The sequence below is a fragment of the Xenopus laevis genome, chromosome 8S (genome assembly GCF_017654675.1).
Source record: "Xenopus laevis strain J_2021 chromosome 8S, Xenopus_laevis_v10.1, whole genome shotgun sequence".
Lineage (NCBI taxonomy): Eukaryota > Metazoa > Chordata > Amphibia > Anura > Pipidae > Xenopus > Xenopus laevis.
The window spans coordinates 49,857,842-49,879,175 of NC_054386.1; the positions used below are offsets into that span (position 1 = coordinate 49,857,842).

A 21,334-nucleotide genomic window follows, 5' to 3' on the forward strand; every position below is an offset into this window, starting at 1 on the left:
CAATATTACAAGTATGATTGTTATGTGGAATCATTCTTAGCAAAACACCCCAACCTCTGTGGCAGAGCTGTCCCATTTGAAATGACATTCATAGGCAATGACTTGGTGCTGAGCCTACTCTAGAGCTACATTGACTTCTCTGAAGATTAACTTTTATTATGTTACATAATATTCTATTCTATTGGTCTTTGCATATTTATCTATCGCATATAATATTCACATATTTGCCTCCCGAGTTCTGTAGCACCAGAGGAGAGGCAGCCTTTGACACTACAGAGGTTGGTAAGACTGCAACTTCCGTTATTCTTAAAGGGATATTGTCACGGGAAAATGTTTTTTTTCAAAACGCATCAGTTAATAGTGCTACTCCAGCAGACTTCTGCACTGAAATCCAATTCGCAAAAGAGCAAACATATTTTTTTATATTCAATTTTGAAATCTGACATGGGGCTAGACATATTTTCAGTGTCCCAGCTTCCCCAGTCATATGACTTGTGCCTGCACTTTAGGATGGAACTGCTTTCTGGCAGGCTGTTATTTCTCCTACTTAATGTAACTGAATCAGTCTCAGTGGGACTTGGCTTTTACTATTGAGTGTTGTTCTATCAGGGAGCTGTTATCTTGTGTTAGAGAGCTGGTATCTGGTTACCTTCCCATTGTTCTGTTGTTAGGCTGCTGGGGGGGGGTGATATCACTCCAACTTGCAGTACAGCAGTAAAGAGTGACTGAAGTTTGTCAGAGCACAAGTCACATGACTGGGGGCAGCTGGGAAACTGACAATATGTCTAGCCCCATGTCAGATTTCAAAATTGAATATAAAAAATCTGTTTGCTCTTTTGAAAAATGGATTTCAGTGCAGAATTCTGCTGGAGCAGCACTATTAACTGATGTGTTTTGAAAAGTTTCCCATGACAGTATCCCTTTAAGAGAAACATCAACATCAACCTGAACTTCCAGGCATGGCTTAATTTAGCAGCCATGAAGTCAGGATTCCACTTGCTTTGCATTAGTTGTCAACAGCTCAGCTCCTACTGTTACTAAAGGGAGTCTTTCGGCAACTGCACTATAGAAAAAAAAAAGACATCACATACTTGTTAACGGTATAAAATCAAATTTATGTCAGATTATGTTGCACCACAAAATTTGGAACAAAGATATTGCACTAAAAAAAGGATCCGTATATAATTGATTATGCCAACAGACAATAAAAAAAAGCAAAATGTACTTTCTGCCAGCCTAGTGCCATGGAAAAAATAAAGCTAAATAAAAACTAACTATGTAATCATAAGAAACATAAAGGCAGAGATAACAAATAGGTATAATTAGGCGACTAAACACTAAAACAATATTACGTTCATACCTTATTTATTAAAGGGCAGCTATTGTGCAAAAATATTATTCCCGACTAAAGGTGCAGGCTAATAAAGCACACACTCCGGTTGGGGTTAACTGTGTTTTTTTTTAAATTACCCCCCACCAGGGTTAGGACACTCACACTGGGAGGGAGCTCCCCGTTTTCAGGCCATATTTTTTAACTTAGTTATTGACTTCACTGGGTGTAGGGTTGCCACTTTTTGGGGGAGGTTTGGTGAGGTAAGAGGTGAGGCAGTGATACAAACAGGCAGAGCCATTCTATCAGCATCGCTATCAAGAGGAATTTCATGAGTTGAGCAGGGGATGGAGGAGCATGAACAGGGGATTTAGGGCAGCTCAGGAAGGGTTTTTGGGTGGATTGGTGGTGTGTCAGGCACAGAGGACTAGTTATTAAAAATTCACAAGTACGTTATGCTAAATTTGTAACACTGACCCCAGCTTTGGCTGCTATTTTACCAGCTAGGCCGATGAAATACAGGCCAGGTAAAAACCCCAACTGAATGGCCCCTAACATATTGAATTCAGTTTCAGTTTTCCTTAAAGGGGTTGTTCACCTTTGAGAAAACTTTTACAATGATGTAGAGAGTCATATTCTGAGACAATTTGCAATTGGTTTTCCTTTTTTTATTATTTGTGTTTTTGTGTTTTTTTTAGCTTTTTATTTAGCAGCTCTGCAGTTTCCAATTTCCAAAATCTGGTTGCTAGGGTCCAAATCACTCTAGCAACCTTACGTTAATTTGAATAAGAGACTGGAATATGAATAGGAGAGATGAGTAATAAAAAGTAGCAATAACAATACCTTTGTAGCCTTACAGAGCTTTTGCTTTTTAGATGGGGTGAGTGACCCCCATTTGAAAGCTGGAAAGAGTCAAAAGAAGAAGGTGAATAATTAAAAATAAAATGAAGCCCAAATTAAAGTTGCTTAGAATTCGCCATTCTATAACATACTGAAAGTTAACTTAAAGGCGAACCACCTCTTTAAAGTAAATCTTGAAAATGATGAAAAACATTTGGGCTTGTTACTCGCCAATCTGGATAAAAGGAGTGTGAGCACTTGCCCTGATGTATAGTCTCCACATTCAGCACATGGTTCCATGATAAATAAAATGTGGCGCCTGATTTGGGATTAGGGAAAATCATATCATACTTACCGAGATTTTCCTTTCCTGGACTGTAAAACGGCAGTGGGCAACAACGGGTTAATCCCCTCCCGCCATGCAATGGGACAGGAAATACCAAATAAAAGCTAGCTTCTGCCCTCTGGCCGCCATCTTTGAATCCTGAAATCTCCCCCATGAGGGTGGGAAGCCGTGCCAAATGCCGTGTTACGGTCCAGGAAAGGAAAAACTCGATTTTCCTTATTTCTGTTCCTTAACACAGCATCTCACCACATACAACTTGTGCCATCTATACTCAAGGTCAGATTTAAGATTAGGAAAGAAGGTAGGTAATATGATGTATTGAGTGGTGTGAAATTCAGAAACATTATTTGCTGTTTTGAGCACTACCTTGGCCTGAAGAAAGGTAAGCTTTCCTTCCAGAAAAGAGAGAGCTTGAAGTTCGCCAACTCTTTTTGCAGAAGTAAATGCTAGTAAAAAGCACATCTTCCAGTTCAGCATCTTTAATGGAATGTCCTCTTAGGGTTTGAAGGGTTCTCTGGTAAGCGCATTCAACACCAGACTTAAGTCCCAAGGAGGGACTTGGTCTAATGAATGGTGCCAGTTTTTTTGCCCTTTGAAAAACCTTTTTAATCAAGACGTTATTAGACCATGGTCTTTAGAAAAATGCTATATCGCCGTAACTTGGCCCCTGAGAGTAGAGATGCTGAGTTTCAATTCCAGCCCCTTCTGTAGGAACTCCACTACATGAACTTCCGAGATCTCAAGCTGGTCAACTCCTTCTTCCTTACACCACTCGCTGAATTTTTCCCAAGTGGTGAAATATTTTTGTAAGGTTTTCTAGCTGTTATCATAGTAGAAACAGAAGCTTCCGAAAAATTTTGTCAGAATCATGTTGAAGGCAGATTGATGCAGTTCCCATTCTCTGGATTGGGAGACAATTCTGCTTAAACTGTCTGCTATCACATTCTGTATTCCCGGAATGTATTCTTCTCTCTGCCCATGCAAAAATAATCATGGTCAAGTCTAACAGACTTTTTGACCTCGTCCCTCCTTGCCTGTTCAGATATCTGACCAAAGCCATATTGTCTGACTTCTTTAGCACTGATTTGTTCGGAAAGAGGTATCTGAATGTTAATAGTCCCAGGAATATTGCTGTAAGAGCTTACCCTGGTGGTCTAGTGGGGGGACGGCAGGGACGCCTGCCGCCTCCATGGCGGGGACTCCCGCCTTGCGTCTGTCTTCGTCTGGCGCCTGTTGACTAAGGGCGCGCATGGCACGCCTCTGCTGTATTTATAGGCGCATGCACGCTGGTGTCTTGATGTCAGCACGCAAGGACGCGAAATTCAAATATTTAACCTTGTTTAGTTTTTTTTTTATACGTTTGTTCCTGGTGCCTTTAGCTTTTTGCTATTCTGATTCTGTGCTTGACTCTGACTACCTGTTGTGACCCCTGCCTGTTCCTGACGATTCTCACCTGATCCATTGCCTGAATTTCGACTACCTCTTCTGCCTCATCCCTCTGATTGATCTCCCGGTTTTGACCCTTGCCTGCCTGACCTCGCTGTGAATGCTGCCTGCCCAGACCCAGCCTGATTTGGTTACACTCACTTTATGTCTGCCTCGACCCGGCCAGTTCCGACTACGATCCCGTTTAACACCTTGTACCATGACCTTCTGCCCAAAGACTTAGCTAACAGTCGTGCCCCTCTGCTTATCCAGAACATCTAGCCTTGCACCTCTCATTTAAGTCCTGGTGGCATCCAAGTAGCTGAGGGCTCCTCCCGAGGCCAACGGCGGTCACACTACAGATGAAGGACGAGCTGAGACCAGGGTGCTTGTCATTTGTTCTGGTGTTGGGTGCCGACCATGACATTATGCTACTTCCACCACTGATGCGCTAATTACCACTTTGTTACAGCACCTGGAAGAACATGAGCAGAGGCAAGATTACCTAATGTAAGGTTTTCACAATTTGACTCGTCGACTGGATGCTTCTGTTCAGTCTCCAGCTCCAGTAGTCATCCGTCCTATGGCCGCTCCTGTGGGTTCTTTTGCCGTGATGGGTAACGTGCCTAAAACCCATGAACCCAAGATTGTGTTCCCGATAAGTTCAATGGGGACAGATCTAAATTCTTTGTGTTCCAAGAGGCATGCAAATTATACCTCATCTTTTTCCCCAATTTCGCTACTGGTGAAGAAAAAGTGACGTTCGTAATGACCCTGCTACAGGGTGATCCCCAAATTTGGGCCCTGAAGTTACCTCCCACTGACCTTGCCCGCTTTTCCTTAGAAACTTTGTTTAAGTCTATGGCAATTCTCTACGATGACCCGGATCATGCTTCCTCTGCCAATTCCGCGATTCGTAAGCTGCGCCAGGGAAAGCAGGATGCGGAGGTGTACTGCACTGAGTTCCGCAGATGGACAGTAGAAACTGGGTGGAACGACCAGGCTCTTCGTAGCCAGTTCTGGATAGGGCTCTCAGACTCTGTCAAAGACAGCCTAGTAGATTACCCGCTATCTACTAACCTAGATGACCTCATGTTTCTAGCCATGCAAGAAGACAGAGGGAGAGAAGGGGTGAGAGGGGAACTTCTTTTCATTCTGGGATTTCCAATGTTAAGTCTTTCCTTCACAATGTGGCTACTAATGTCAAACCTCCTATTCCCTCTTTGTCTTTGCCTCTGGAAGAACCTATGCAACGGGGCATATCCCATCTAACTCCTGAGGAAAAGGCCTGTAGGCGAGATTTGGTTCTTTGCATTTACTGTGGGGAAAACCTAGAAAGAGGTTTTATCAGACCGTCTAGTTCCCCTGCTGGGTCAGGTTTCTTTTTTGTTGGAAAAAAAGATGGTGGTCTTCGTCCCTGTATAGACTACAGAGGTCTAAACAAGATCACCATAAAAAAAACGTTAACCTCTTCCTCTGATTTCTGAACTTTTTGATCATGTTAAAAATGCCAAAATGTATTCCAAGCTTGATCTTAGAGGTGCTTATAACCTCATCCGTATCATGGAAGGGGATGAGTGGAAAACGGCTTTTAACACCAGGGACGGCCACTACGAATACCGTTAATGCCATTTGGTCTTTGTAACGCCCACGCAGTGTTCCAAGAGTTTGTCAATGACATCTTCCGGGACCTGCTGGGGTTATTCGTAATGGTCTATCTAGATGATATGATGATCTTTTCTTCTAATCTGTGTGATCAGTGTAGACACGTTCAGGAAGTGTTAGTCAGGCTAAGGAAAAACAACCTTTATGCTACACTTGAAAAATCCATTTTTGAGGTTTTGTCTGTCCAATTTTTGGGGTTTAATATTTCTGGTAAGGGTCTGGAAATGGATCCTGGGAAGGTTAAAGCGGTACTAGACTGGGCCCAGCCTCTTTCTTTATGGGGGACTCAAAGTTTCTTAAGGTTCGCTAACTACTACCGCCATTTTATTAAAAACTTCTCCCTTATTGTAGCCCCTATCACAGATTTAACAAAGAAATGAGCAGATCCGAGTGGCCTACCGATGCGATCCAAGCCTTTGAAACCCTTAAAAGAATGTGTCTGCCCCCATTCTTTGTCATCCTGACACCTCGCTTCCATTCATTGTGGTGGTCGATGCCTCAGAAGTTGGGGCTGGGGCAGTCCTTTCTCAAAGGCATCCAACAACCAAAAAAGTACATCCCTGTGCTTTTTTCTCTAAAAAATTTTTGCCTGCTGAGGCTAATTATGACATTGGGAATAGAGAATTGTTGGCTGTTAAATGGGCCTTTGAGGAATGGCGTCATCTGTTGGAGGGGGCTAAGCATGTGATAACGGTCTTTACCGACCACAAAAATGTATTAAATATTGAATTTGCTAGACGACTGAATCCTAGGCAGGCTATATGGGCTTTGTTTTTCACCCGATTTAATTTTACTCTTACTTTCAGGCCTGGTACTAAAAATACAAAGGCGGATGCACTCTCTAGAAGTTTTGAGTCCAATCCATCTGAAACTAGTGAGTGCATTCCCATTATTCCCGGTGAGTTAATTGTGGCTGCTCTGGGATCTGACTTTGCCTCTGTTCAGTCAACTGCTCCTGTAGAAACTCCCTCGGGGGAAATTATTTGTTCCAGAAGATTTGAGGGAACAGGTTTTGGGTGAAGCCCATAATTCAAAAATGGCGGGACATCCTGGCATCGCTTAAACTGTGTCCCTTTTGTCTTGAAATGTTTGGTGGCCTTCCTTTAAGCAGGACGTCCGAAAATGTATTTCTTGTCCTATTTGTCAGAGGTCAAAATCCTCTAAAAAATTGTCACAGGGGTTGTTAAGGCCACTCCCTATTCCTGACAGACCATGGTCCCATCTTTCGATGGATTTTATTGTCGATCTTCCTTCCTCTCAAGGAAAAACTGGGATTTGGGTGGTGGTGGATAGGTTTAGCAAAATGAGCCACATAATTTCCCTGGCGACAAGAAATTCACCGGCACACAGGTAATGCAAGCAGGTTATACCTTGCTAGAAGTTTATTGCAGCATGCAACGTTTCGGGGTTACCCCCTTTATCAAGCATGCTTGATAAAGGGGGTACCATGCTTGATAAAGGGGGTAACCCCGAAACGTTGCATGCTGCAATAAACTTCTAGCAAGGTATAACCTGCTTGCATTACCTGTGTGCCGGTGAATTTCTTGTCGCCATTGGATCGTGAGGTTGCCATTTCCTCCATTTTGCTGTGCACCAGGGATCTCTACCTTTCGGGAAGGCCAGGGTGTGCGAGTACTTTTTGGTTTGTTCCACTTCATTTCCCTCCCACACCTCCCTTCTGCCAAAACCTTAGCCGAATTATTCATTTCTAACATTTTTAGGTTGCATGGGTTTCCGGTCAATATTGTTTCTGACAGAGGGGTACAATTTGTTTCAACGTTTTGGCTAGCATTCTGCTCTTTGGTTGGTATTGAATTATAATTTTCTACCACATATCACCCTCAAACAAATGGTGAAACCGAAAGGGTTAATCAATCCCTTGAGCAATTTCTAAGGTGTTATGTGTCTGACAACCAGTCCTCATGGGCTGAACTTTTACCCTGGGCAGAGTTTGCTTACAATAATGTGATTTATTCTTCTACTGGTGAATCCCCATTCTTTATTGTTAAAGGTTTACATCCAAAATCATTTTCTTTTTCTGGTTCTTTGTCCCCTGTACCATCATTTGTCATTTCTTCTGTCAAACAATTTGCAAAAATTTGGTCTAGGGGTGCATGAATCTCTTTCGGCAGCTACAACTGCTCAGAAAAAAGCAGCTGATTTTGTTTCGGTTTCGTAGAGAAGCACCCAAATATCAAGTAGGAGACCCTGTATGGTTGTCTACTAAGAACATTAAGCTTAAAGTGCCCTCTCTCAAGTTGGGGCCCAGGTTCATTGGTCCATATCCCATCAGTGAAATAATTAATCCCTCTTCTGGTTGTCTCAAACTGCCTGATAATTTCAAAATTTCTAATTCTTTTCATGTGTCTCTTCTAAAGCCAGCTTCACAGGTCCGTCAATTGTCCGTTCCTCCTCCAGTGTTGTTTGAAGGTCAGTCTGAATTTGAAGTCCAAGAGCTCCTCGATTCTCGCCTCGTGCGAGGTAAGCTCCAGTACTTGGTTAAATGGAAGGGCTATGGGTTTCAGTTACTGACATCAGGGCTGACCGTCTCAGGAAACTATTCCATCAGAAGTTTCCTGAGAGACCTGGGGTCCTAGAGGGGGGGTAATATAACAGCTTACCCTGGTGGTCTAGTGGGGGGCGGCCTTGCGTCCTTCTTCGTCCGACGCCTGTTGACTAAGGGTGTGCGTGGCACGCCTCTGCTGTATTTATAGGCGCATGTGCGCTGGCGTCTTGACGTCAGCGCGCAAGGGCGCGAAATTCAAATATTTAAAGGGGTATTGTTTAGTTTTTCACTGCCCGTTATAGGTTTGTTCCTGGTGCCTGTAGCATTTTGCTATTCTGATTCTGAACTTGATTCTGACTACCTGTTGTGACCCCTGCCTGTTCCTGACGATTCTGACCTCTGTTTCCTGATCCATTGCCTGAATTTCGACTACCTCTTCTGCCTCATCCCTCTGATTGATCTCCCGGTTTTGACCCTTGCCTGCCTGACCTCTTTTTGAACGCTGCCTGCCCAGAGCTGGCCTGATTTGGTTACGCTCACTTTCTGCCTGTCTCGACCTGGCCAGTTCCCGACTACGATCCCGTTTTAACACCTTGTACCATGACCTTCTGCCCAAAGACTTTGCTAACAGTCATGCCCCTCTGCTTATCCAGAACCTCTAGCCTTGCACCTCTCGTTTAAGTCCTGGTGGCATCCAAGTAGCTAAGGGCTCCTCCCGAGGCCAACGGCGGTCACACTACAGGTGAAGCACAAGCCGAGACCAGGGTGCTTGGCATTTGTTCTGGTGTTGGGTGCCGACCATGACAATCACCTTCAATTCTTCCAAATTGGAAGATCTGGAGATTTACAATGGGGACCATCTGCCCTGAGCTTCAAACACCAGCGTATGAGCCCCCCAGCCCCACTTGCTGGCATCTGTGGTCAACACCATCCAATCTGGCTGACTCAAGGGCACTGGAAGTTTGAGGTTTACTGCCTGTGTCCACCATCTCAAGGACTGGATTGTAGTTAGTGCTAGCTGAATCCGTGGATGAGGCCGGAGATGATTGTGATCCCATTTGGTCAGAAAGTGGTCATAATGGGCCCATAGAGATAATTTTCCCCAATATTCTCAATATTTCCCCAAAACCTGGTTCTGAAAATGTTCTGAATGTCCAAAATTCTCCTTTGTGGGAGAGTGAAATTGAAGTCCCTGGTGTAGTAATCACTCCCATCAATCCCAGCCTTTGAAGAAGACTGGACACCCTTACTAGGTGACCCTCTAGAATCTCTTTTGAAGTAGCTTTGATAAGGATGTCGTCTGGACATCCCCTGGAGCCTTAGACTCTCTACGATAGGAGCCAGGATGTTCTTAAACAGCCTTGGAGCCATTGCTAGGCCAAATGGAAGAACTATGTACTGAAAATGTTCTTTCAGAATCTTGAACTGAAGGAACTTTCTGTGAGATTTCTTTACTGGAATGTGCCAATATGCGTCCATTATGTCCAACAACCTCGCCTAGTTCAACGCGAGTGATGGATATCAAGGTTTCCATCTTGAAAGAAGGGACTTCTAACCAACGGTTTACTCTTCTAAAGGTTGAGAATAACTCTGAATTCTCTGTTATGTTTTTGCCTGAGAAAAAGGTGAGAATAAACTCCTGAAAATCTCTGATCTCGAGGGACCTTTGATATAACTCTGTTTTTCAGTAAGTCCTGAATGACAGATCTTAAAATGAGAGGCTTCTTTGCGAATCTTGGTTTTTCTGACGAAACAAAATGATGAGAGAGATTTTCCTGAAGATTTAATCTGTAATCTTTTGTGATGATGTCTAAAATCTGCTTGTCTGGGCAGACTCGAGCCCACATTGCACTGAACCTCTTTAATCTTCCTCCTACAGATAATGGGGCTCCCACAACTTCATGATCTAGGCTTTTCGGACTTAACATTTCTTTTGGACTGAATGGACTGGTTTCTGGGTTTCCATTGTCTAGAGAAAGACTTCTCAGGCTTGTACTGTCTGGCATCTCTATAATTTCCTCTGAGATTCCTTGCAGAGTTTCTCTTATCTCTACGCTCTTGTGGGAGAAATTAAGATTTACCAGCCGATGTATTTGAAATTATTTGATCTAACTCCGGTCTGAATAAGAGTTTCCCTTGAATGGAAGGCCACATAAATTATGTTTAGATTGAGAGTCAGCATGCCATTGTCTAACCATAATTCCCTTCTAGCCACCACCGAGAGCCACTAACTTGATAAGATTCCAAAGAAGCTTCTGCGGTAAACTCATTTGCAACTTTCACATCTTGAAGTAATTTGACTAGTTTATTTCTGTCTGTGACATTTATTAGCATCTTCCAGCTCCTGAAGCCATATTTTATTGGCCCTTGTAACAGATGTTATGGCAATAGCAGATTTACAGGCTGCTCCACCTGCCACATAAACCCATTTAAGGGCCCCATCTTGCCGCCTCTCCATGGTGTCCTCCAGGGATACTAGCTCATCTTAAGGAAGGGTAGTTTTCCTGGACACTCTAGTAATGGCCGCATCAACCTTGGGAGGGTTTTCCCAGGACTTAGCCATGTCCAATGGAAATTGATTTTTTTTTCAGTTTTCTAGGAACCACTTGCTTCCTGACTGGATTATCCCATTCCGACTGAATAGTAGATTTGATAAAAGCATGAACCGGAAAGAGATGATTCTTTTTAGAAGAGACTTAAACATTTTATCCTGCTTAACGGGGGATTTGCCCTGATCTTTCAGATCCAGGGTCTTTCTCACAGCTTGAATAAGGGGGAATCATGTCAGTGTTGAAAGTAGATTCTCCCTCTTCCACTGAATCGTCATCTGAAATTTCACCTTCAGATTCACCTGATTCCTCCGAAATGTCCGCTCTTGAAGGGGTAACCCTGCCAGGACTACTTTTATTCCCGGATCAGACATCTGTGATGGACCAACTCCAGAAGCATCATGTAGGCATTTAGCACACAAGTCTCATCCGGAAGAGCATAATCAGAACATGAAGCACAGTTCCTTCTAGCTGACTTTCTTCTGCTACCTTCTCTGTTTGGAGAACTCCTATCAAGAGAAAAGCACCACATTAGTGGAAAATCCTCAGCAGAAAACATATATACATAGTTTTCCTTTTTTTTAACTACTGCTCCCTTGTCCTCCATTGTCAATTCACCTCTCAAATAAAACACTCAAGCCCGAGTGAGACCTTCTTGAGATCATTATGTAGATAGGGATCACTCCAGCAGATGTAGTTATCCAACCTAATAGATCCATAGAAGATTAACATTTGTCCCAGGAGAACATTGCGAGCTTCACATCAATAGTCAGGGAACATATACTCACAGTAGTACCCTCCTTACAGCACAAATGGCACAGAAACAGCTTACCGCATCAGCAGCCAACAGGGGAGAAAATATGCTTCTTTTAAATCTGAGTGGCAAGCCTTGAGCGCAACGTCCGCATTTACTTATGGGTTCACATATGCGCAGATGCGCTAACACCATCTTGGAGGCTGACATCGTGTGTCTTATCCCACACGGTGCCCGGGAGGCGTTTGCGGCTTACATCACCGGTGGCACGAATGGCCCAAGCCTTCTCGGCTTTCCTGAAGACACACATGAGGCAGGCTGCCTCAATCAAGGGACATCAGAAGGGGGAGAGGTACCCAATCTGCAACTAATGAGGGTAAGCGACAGGAGAAAAAAAGATGACGGCCAGGGGCGGAAGCTGGCTTTTATTTGGTATTTCCTGTCCCATTGCATGGCGGGAGGGTATTAACCCGTTGTTGCTCACTGCTGTAAAGAACAGGAAACAGACAATTTCTTGAAGCTCCTCACAAATCCATCCAGCCCCTATCTTTGTACCAATTTGCCCAATTACAGCTTTGCACTGACAGGGAGTGATATCCAGTGGCTTTCTGGCAGGTCTGCCTATCCACTAGCTTCTCATAAACAGAATCCGGCAATGCTTAATCTCAAGATGCTACAGCACAAACTACTGGATGACGTTATAGCTCTATAAAACAACCCTGGAAATGTGCTATTTAAATTTGAATATCTTTCAAAGTACCATTATTCAGTGCCGGCAGTTAATCGGGCTGATTTACAAGGCAGGATTTGCTTAGCGGGCGCCCCTAGGCCCACTGACTGTTCATCGCCTCTGTCCCCTCCCTTTTATTCGTGTAACTTTTTATCACGGGGACCAGAAGAATGGGGATTGGAGCACAGGAAATTAAAAAAATTATTGCATCTCCTAGTCATTCCCAGTGTTTTTGAACCAATGTGGATGTAGTTAATTGAGCAGCATGCTGCCCCCTAAAATCCTGCCAACCTAGGCCCGAGTCTTGGTGGCCTTTCCACAAATCCAGGCCTGCTGATTTAGACAACACAGACCACTGTTGTCCCACATGAGAGAAAAGTGCCTAAAAACAATCCTTCCAGCTGTTGTTGATCTGTATCTCCCATCATTCCTTCGTGTGTAACAACCGGTACCTAATACAGTGTAATTTGTATTTTTCCGCGCACAGTGTAAATGCCCTTTCTGCCACACCATCGCAAGCACTATACAGAAAGGCAGACAGAGCCAAACTCACACAGGCCTGTCACCTGTGCTCCCAGGGTGCTGCGGATTACCCGCCATTAATAGCAAACGCAAATACGACGTTTAAAGCTTCTTTTTTTATTCAATGTGACATCACAGCGAAAACTAGTGCAAACAGTACGTGTCTGAAGGCGCTAACAGTGACCGGATATAACCTGCTCACTGACAGCCTCCCGCATAACACTCAAAAACAAACTCAACGCAGATGCAAAGTCGGCGGTGGGCGGGAAAAGATTGCGTACTCATTGTGAGACTGCAAGGCGAGCGCCTGGGAAGCGAACGCCAAGCCAGGTGGGCTGGGCGGAGCGATCTAAGTGACCGGAAGAGGCGTGTTTTTTTCCCGAGTTTCTGGGTGGCTGCGACGTTTGGAATACGGTGTCCGGTTACCGGAAGCTATAGTACCTCTTTGGGGTGATTATAAATGAGTCGACGTTGTGAGGTTAGAGCTCTGTACAGGTACGTGAAGTAGGAGTACGTTTTCTGTAGCTCTGAAAGGAAGCATCGTGGAGAATTAAGCTTAGGGCAGAGGTGTCTAACCTGCGGCCCTTCGGTTCCTAAATGACGTTTAAGCCAACTGGGCTGCTAGAAATTGGTGTGTGGCAACTTTAGGCTTCAACACCCAAGGGTGCACCCACAGAAACACGGATAGTATGACTGTATGGAAAGTCTCGGGAAAGTTAGCGAGGTCATGTGAGTGTGTAAGTGTATGGCAGTAGCAGGTGCGGTTCAGGTAGCGAGGAATCGTGAGGTGACAACGCGTCTAGCATCTTATTGGCTTCACCGTAATGAAACTAGCTGCGGGGAACCCGCTCTCTACCTCAAGTCTGCGTCATGAAACCATGTCCGTCTAAGCAACCTTCCCACAAACTTCCCTTGCACTGTGCACAATGTCACTGAATCTGACGTTATTTGTAGCCGGTTGTTTACATTTTCAGCACCGCTGGTGCTCACTCTGGTTAACTGTGCTAGGAGAAGAACCGGCGTCTGCTTCATTGTATCATTTGTCCTGCAGATAACATCAAAGGGCTGTGTACAATAACCATTGCGTGCACACATATTTCAAGTAACTGAAATACAGTTGAGCCCAAGTTATGTTTCTCATGGACTACATGGACTAGAAAAAATAGCCTCAGATTTTATTTATTTATTTATATATATATATATATATATATATATATATATATATATATATATATATATTCGGATTTATAAGTCTCAGACTGGCTGCTGTTTTGCTGTTGTCAACTGTTCACATGGACTTATCTAAAGCTGAGCAATGACACTGATACAAAATAACATATAGACCCAGTTTATGTTTATAATGCAATGATGATTGCACTTTTTGGTTCAAGCTTTTTCTCAGGGCCCACTTTAGGTCATAAAGTTAACATTTGGCTTTGTGTATGTAAGCATACAACAGAGCTCCAATTGCATGTCATTTATGGAGGGATAAATGTTTTTGATCATGAAGTGTATCAAAGGCCGGCAGCAACATTCCAATGCAGGCCCGGACTGGCAATCTGTGGGTTCTGGCAAATGCCAGAGGGTCTGCTATAAGGTCCCATAAAGAGTCAGTATTTAGTGGGTTGATTGGGCCTATGTGTACCTGAAATGCCAGGGCCTATTTTAATTCTCAGTCAGGACCTGTTCCAATGTAAACATAGTGGCAAATGTAACCGAAAAACTAATGGACAGACCAAAAACATGAAATAAATCAAATGCAAGATATCCAGACAAACATGTGAGATATATTTATCTTTAATAACCAAAAGCTATGTATATCCAATGAAATATTTACTTATACAAAGTCCTGGTCGTTATAACCAGCGTTTGTGTCACGTGTCACATGACTCATTCAAACTTGTGTATTATGGAAAAAAAATGTCCCTTTGGCAATATTGAGCAAATTAAAATTCACCCCAGAGCTTCATTACCTATTAAAGCACTCTGTCTATGGCCTTGTGCCTTTATGTGGTGGCTTCTTATATCTTTTTTATACTTCTGTTCTCCAGTAGAGCTTATGCAGTTCTTTGTCTATATATACACACACGCACACACACTTGAGCAATATACCGAAGTAGAAACAATGCCAAATAAATTGAACCACACAGCAGTGTCGGTGACAAAACCAGTATCAACTGACAAGTCACTTTGCTTATAGTTTTGTGTGGAATAATCCTAGTACAGATCAAGCCAAGTAAAACAGGTACAGGTATGGGATCACTTTTCTGGAAACCCATTATCCAGAAAGCTCCAAGTTACATGAAAGCCATTTCCCATTTTAAGCAAAAAATTAAACATTTTTAAAAATGATTTCCCTCTTCTAATAAAACAGCAATAATAAATAGGTATAATTAAATATAAATTTATATAAAATATACAAAAATATCTAAATAATAAGTACAGTTATGGGATCTGTTATCCAGAAACCCATTATCCAGAATTACAAAGGCAATTTCCCATAGACTTCAAGAATCAAAATTTTTAAAAAAATTATTTCCTTTTCTCTTTTACTTGATCCAAACTAAGATGTCATTAATCCTTATTGATTGCAAAACCAGCCTATTGGGTTTATTTAATGTTTACACAGATTTCTAGTAGACTTAAGGTATGTAGATTCAAATTATGGAAAGATCCTTTCAGAAAACCTCAGGTCCTGAGCATTCTGGATAACAGGTCCCATCCAGTAATAATAAGTACAGGTTATGGGATCCATTATCCGGAAATCCGTTATCCAGAAAGCTCCGAATTACGGAAAGGCTGTCTCCCATAGACTCCATTATAATCAAATAATCCAAATTTTTAAAAATGATTTCCTTTTTCTCTGTATTATAAAACAGTACATTTTACTTGATACAAACTAAGAAATAATTAATCCTTATTGGAGGCAAAACCAGCCTATTGGGTTTATTTAATGTTTAAATGGTTTTCTAGAAGACTTAAGGTATGAAGATCCAATTTATGGAAAGATCCTTTATCTGGAATACCCCAGGTCCCGAGCATTCTGGATAACAGGTCCCATACCTTTAGTAATAAACCAGTAGCTAGTACTTGATAGTAACTACACTGCATTAATTGGTGGCAAAACAATCCTATTGGGTTTATTTAGTGTTGAAATGTTTTTTTAGCAGACTTAAGGAATGGTTGTCCAAATTATGGAAAGGTCTCTTATCTGGCAAAGTCCAGGTCCAAAGCATTCTGTATACTAGATCCTGTTCATCTTAAAGCCGCAACTTCCTTTTTAGCATAACCCACTGAAAGAGCATTTTGGCAATTCTTCATCTGGGGTGTGCAACACATCTGCCGAGTCACTTTGGGAATGGTATCAGCTGTGTCAGATAAAGCATTATCAAATTGCTTGTTGTCATCAGTGTAGGAGCCAGGCTGGAGTCCAAGGTATCGCAGGTGTTGGGAGGACATTGCTTTCATTCTATATAGTAATTTTTATTAATGCATTTGATCAAAGTGAGCACTGTACCATCAGCTAATCACAAAAGCTTTATTCAAGTAAAGCAACATTTACAAGTTGAGCAGTATAGATTGCACTTTGATGTTTTCATAACTCTGGGCACAAGGTGATCCTGCAAGGTGGATCAGTCATTTTGTTCCACTGAGTATTCTCATATTGATGAAATACCAGCAGCTCACTGGGACAAAGTGGTTCGGAGCTTACAGGATCTTTTTGGCCCAATGTTTTATGAAATCCTTGGTCTGTTTGCAAAAGACAACAAACCAATAAGGTTGATTTGCATAAGTCCCTATACTGCTGATCAGGGGGATGGCTATTGTCACCCTGCAGGTCTGCTGCAGATTAGGTGCTAGCACTGACTGCAGGCTTACAACATTAAAGCACCCATAGACTTACATCATTATGTTTTGCCATGGCACATAATTATGTGCCCTCTTCAAGTCAGATAATCTTAATAATGCATATATATAACAAAACCCTGGATTCCCTTATAGCTTTAAAGTAGCGCATGTCTTTTTAAAGAGTAGAAGAGCTTCTGAAGCAAATAAGAGTATTAAAGGGAATGTGATTCACGAACACTTGTTAAATTTTTGCAAATGCTAATAATCTGTACTAATATTAAATATCGGATTTTGGCATGTAGGAACTAAATTGTATTATTGATATGTCCTTAATTTCTGTGTGATTTAATGATATATTCGTCATGATACAAAATAATTCCTCCTCTTCCACAGAATATAGCCGCTTTGAGTCAAAGATCCATGATTTGCGTGAACAAATGATGAACAGCAGTATGAGCTCTGGATCTGGTTCTCTGCGTACCAGTGAAAAAAGGTCCCTATATGTAAGGTACAAAAACTCCTACATATCCTGTCCCAGTACAGCAAACCAGTTACCTGGTGTAATGGCAGACATCTTTAGCTTAAACTGACTACATGTAACATGATGATGGTGTGCAGTAAAATCTCACTGTAAGATGGTTTGGTAGCGGAGTCTATTAGGAATAAGAATGACTGGGAAATCCAGTAGCATTCTACATCTCTTCTTCTGTTCGATTGCTTGCATGGAGACTGCAACATTTATTTCCTCCTTGGGCAGGTGTAAACTAATCATCATATGAACTAAAACAGTAATGGTGTGCAAGCATTTGAATTGGGCCTTATTGTGCTGCATCTCACTAACCCTAGTGAATTGGGTGGCAGGCATTGCCTCTACACTTGCAAATAAGAATGTCTGTGCAGGAACAAAGCTCGGTACTCTAGGGCTTTACTTGGAGTACTGTTTAATGTCGTGTCCACTCATTACTAGGGGAAAAGAGAAAGCAGACTTTGTGATTGCTTTCTGACCTTGATAGTGTAGAGTGAGGAATGTAAATAAATCCCTATGGCAGTGGTCCCAACCAGTGGTTCGTGAGCAACATGTTGCTCTCCGACCCCTTGGATGTTACTCCCAGTGTCCTTTAAGCAGGTGCTTATTTTTGTATTCCTGGCTTGTAGGCAAGTTTAAGTTGCATAAAAAACAGGTGTACTGCCAGAGCCTTCTGTAGGCTGCAAGTCCACTAAGGGGATACCAATTGCCAATCAAATCCTATATTTTGTACTCCTGGGATCTTTTTGCATGATTATGTTGCTCTCCAACTTTCTCTACATTTAAATTTGGCTCACCAGTAAAAAAGTTTTGGAACCCCTGTCCTGTAGTATAAAGCTTCTGTAACCTGATAGTGCCTTCCTTCTTTCAGAGCCCTGTTTGACTATGACCGTTCTCGGGACAGCTGTCTTCCCAGCCAGGGTCTGAGTTTCTCGTATGGAGACATACTACATGTCATCAATGCATCTGATGATGAATGGTGGCAGGCACGACTAGTTACACCACATGGGGAAAGTGAACAGATTGGTGTTATTCCCAGCAAAAAACGGTGAGGCTATGGGGCCAACCCAAACCCCTTGTTTTTTACTTATTGATATATGCTTCTGTATTTATCCTAAGCAAAGCTGGAGCCTTTTCATTAGCACCATCTTAAGATAATTGATTTTTCCTTAAACAGTGTGGAGAAAAAGGAGAGAGCTCGTCTGAAAACTGTAAAATTCCATGGACGCTCAGGCATAGATTCTAATAGGGTAGGTATACTCCTTTCAATATGAGGCACAGTTAGCTTATGAACAATTGTATTTCATCTTTAGGAAGCAACAAAGGGTGTTTTCTTGACTGTCTGTAAGGATTTTCTGCTTCTCTTTATTTTCATTACAAAACAAAAATCAAATCTAAAATCATACTGTATTTCTTTTCTGAAGTATTTTTTAAATTCTTTAATTGAAACCACAACAGTATGAACATGTAGTCTCTTTTTTTTTCTTCCAAAAACGAAAAATCTGTGCCATTCATATTTAAGCTTCCTTCTTACCTTTTAGCTTTTTTTTTTTTTTTTTTTTTTTTTGAATGGTTATTGTTCTATTCATATTTTCAGGTGCTGGTCTGAGCAGACCCCCTTTGCAGCCAACTATATGATTCTTTATGGTATCCCTGGTCATATTTAGGATGCCGTATTGGATGCACTTCAGATAACCTGTTAATTTTTAATGTTTTACGGAATGCATTTTGAAACACACACGTCATTCCAGATCAGAACCCAACTAAAGGGTACAGGAAACTAGATCCAATAAATAAACTTGCCTGTTTCAACCTTATTAAAGGTTCCTCTTGCCTTTCATGTTTACCCCACTTTCAGTTCATTACATTCTTACAATTTATTTTGCATGCCTTAAAAACCCATATTTTTTTCTCTTTTATTTTTCAAATGTCATCTCAATGTACACATGACCCTCTGCTTCATCATATTCCCCCCGTGTCCCACAGTCCATCAAATCCAAGCGTAAAAAGAGTTTCCGATTGTCTCGCAAGTTTCCATTTTACAAGAGCCTTGTACAGGAGAACAGCACTGCACGTAAGTAAGAGGTGGAGGAGGGCATTTGTCATTGCCCCACTGTAGTACTCTTTTATGCCAAGCAAGGCTTCATGCGAGGAAGACATATGTGTCTAGAGGGAGTGTTGGAAATCTCAAAGCATTTGTCTAGAGCAGATGAGGACTGCACACTGGTATTCTAATTTAAATTTATTTGTATAGGGCTGGTATATTTACTTAGAAATGTGTGGTTGTGCAAAACATCTCATCATTTGGAAAGCCTCAACATTGAGGTGTAGGGCAAGTAGTTAAAGCCAGTGTGTTTTAATTAGGACTGTTGAGCGATGGAGGCAAGGGGTGCACTAATAAAATGTGCACTGATTCTTGTTAAAAATCCTGTCTAAACAAAGCAGGTGAGTTTCCTTATGTGTTGTTCCTTTTAAACCTACCCAGTTGCATCAGTTTGTTGTTTTTTGTTGGTTGAAACCATGAGTTGTACTGTAGAGAGGGTGGGCTAGATTGTTAGTGCTGGCTCTAAACAGAGAAACATGTTGCCCCTGTGTTTCCATCACACAGCGTTCCATAATTTCACATGCCATGAAAACATTCAGTTTTTGCCTTCTGCATGGTTCATTCTCGTGTATGCTTTTCATTCACATCCTTCGACTTTCCAAGTGGGAGCAACACTGATTCTCTCACTTAAATTATGATCCCCTATGGGGGTTCTTTCTAATGCTGTCTCTTGCTCACAATCTCTCATCTGTCTCTCCTTTTTCCTGTCTGTAATATCAGGACTTCCCTGGCTTAAGTGACGATTATTATGGATCAAAGAGTCTGAGTAAGTCCTCCGTGTGACCGGTGGGTCTGTGTTTATTTCGGGTGTCTTGTGCTTGGGGCAAAAATCACCTTGGTGTGGGTATTTAAAAAAAGCACACTAATATTCCTTGCAGTTAAATAATGCACTACAAGACCAATGCAAAGACAGGAATATTTTCATGGAAATAACAATACAACTAGTTTTTACTGTTATTTTATGAGCTGCATAATCAACCTAGAATCACCTTAAGACTTAAATTCAGCAACTAACCTGTACAAAATGGTTTATTGTGGCTTTACTGTTAGCCTCGGGATTGCATGGGCTTTATAAAACATATCCACCTTTTATATGTTCTTGACTAAAGGGTCATGTCTTCCATTTTATGGATGATTTCGTTAGGGGTAGCTATAATTGTGAAAATTCAATGGGCCTGCTAGATCCTGATAGAATTCATAATTTCTCTCTCTCTCTCTCTCTCTCTCTCTCTCTCTATGGTGTGTTTTCTTCTGAGAATAAGACCAAATGTTGTAAGGGGTAAAATTTTCTCTTAATGACAGGGGATATGTAGAACATTTACTTCTAACCCTTAGGGCTACTGCTGTAATAAATGCAGAGAATTTTAATCATTTTAACCTTTGTTAAGCCTAGTAGTTTCCACCTCTATTTGTGTAAATACAAATAGACTGGATTGGAATTCTTTGCTTGCTCCATGTCCAGTTCACATATTTACCGGCTTTGGAAAATGGGAGGTTCGTGTAAACCAAATTCCTCTGCACCTGTGAAAACTGGGTGTGAATCAGCAAACCGTGAATGAAGTGCATATGCGTTTGTTATAACTCAATAACAATGGTGGTTATGTACTTCTTAACTCCCCCCTCTTATTTCATATGAGCTAAGTGGGTGAAAAGGGATTTTCTTTAGTCTCGCTTGTTCTACCAATAAGAATGGGACAAAACTTAATCCCATTCTAATGGGTAGGAAAAATAATTTCTTTATAATGAATAGCCGTAATTTATCCAGTCTGGTAATATGTTAAAAATACAGGTAACTACAAAATGATGGAAACACGTGTCTTCATGTTAGGTCCGCTGCCTCCATTCGCTGTAACATAGTTCAGCAGGCAGGTGTAGAATGTTTTGGAAATATAATGTTTGTGGTGGGAAACATGCTAATATGTCATACATAAAGTATGCATTCTTTTTATTCTAATTGAACCACCTCTTTTGCCCTGTGGATGGGGCTTTGTCATACTGAAATTTTCGGAATAGAAATGTTTTTCAAATCACAAAAATAAGGGTGGCTTTGCATAGTTAGGGGTGGACCGAGATTATGTCCCATGTTCTGCAAATTAATTGAGTTGTCATGAATCTTTAGAAGTACTTAGGCCTCTAGTTTTTCTTTGTGCCTTTGGAATCACTTTGCTCCTCACACCACCGACCCATT

The 21,334-nt window shown here is 41.8% G+C and overlaps 1 protein-coding gene across 8 annotated transcripts in view; it reads left to right on the forward strand.

The window, feature by feature from the left end:
- dlg3.S (discs, large homolog 3 S homeolog) overlaps window positions 1–21,334 on the forward strand; it is a 146,381-nt gene that overhangs the window by 105,716 nt on the left and 19,331 nt on the right. For 3 of the 8 annotated variants that reach the window (XM_041574420.1, XM_041574418.1, XM_018232927.2), the window contains 4 exons: window positions 16,910–17,024; window positions 17,914–18,090; window positions 18,220–18,292; window positions 19,029–19,116. In XM_041574420.1, the coding sequence (XP_041430354.1) occupies window positions 16,910–17,024; window positions 17,914–18,090; window positions 18,220–18,292; window positions 19,029–19,116 (453 nt within the window). The other 5 variants (XM_041574419.1, XM_018232928.2, XM_018232926.2 and 2 more) reach the window with 4 other exon arrangements.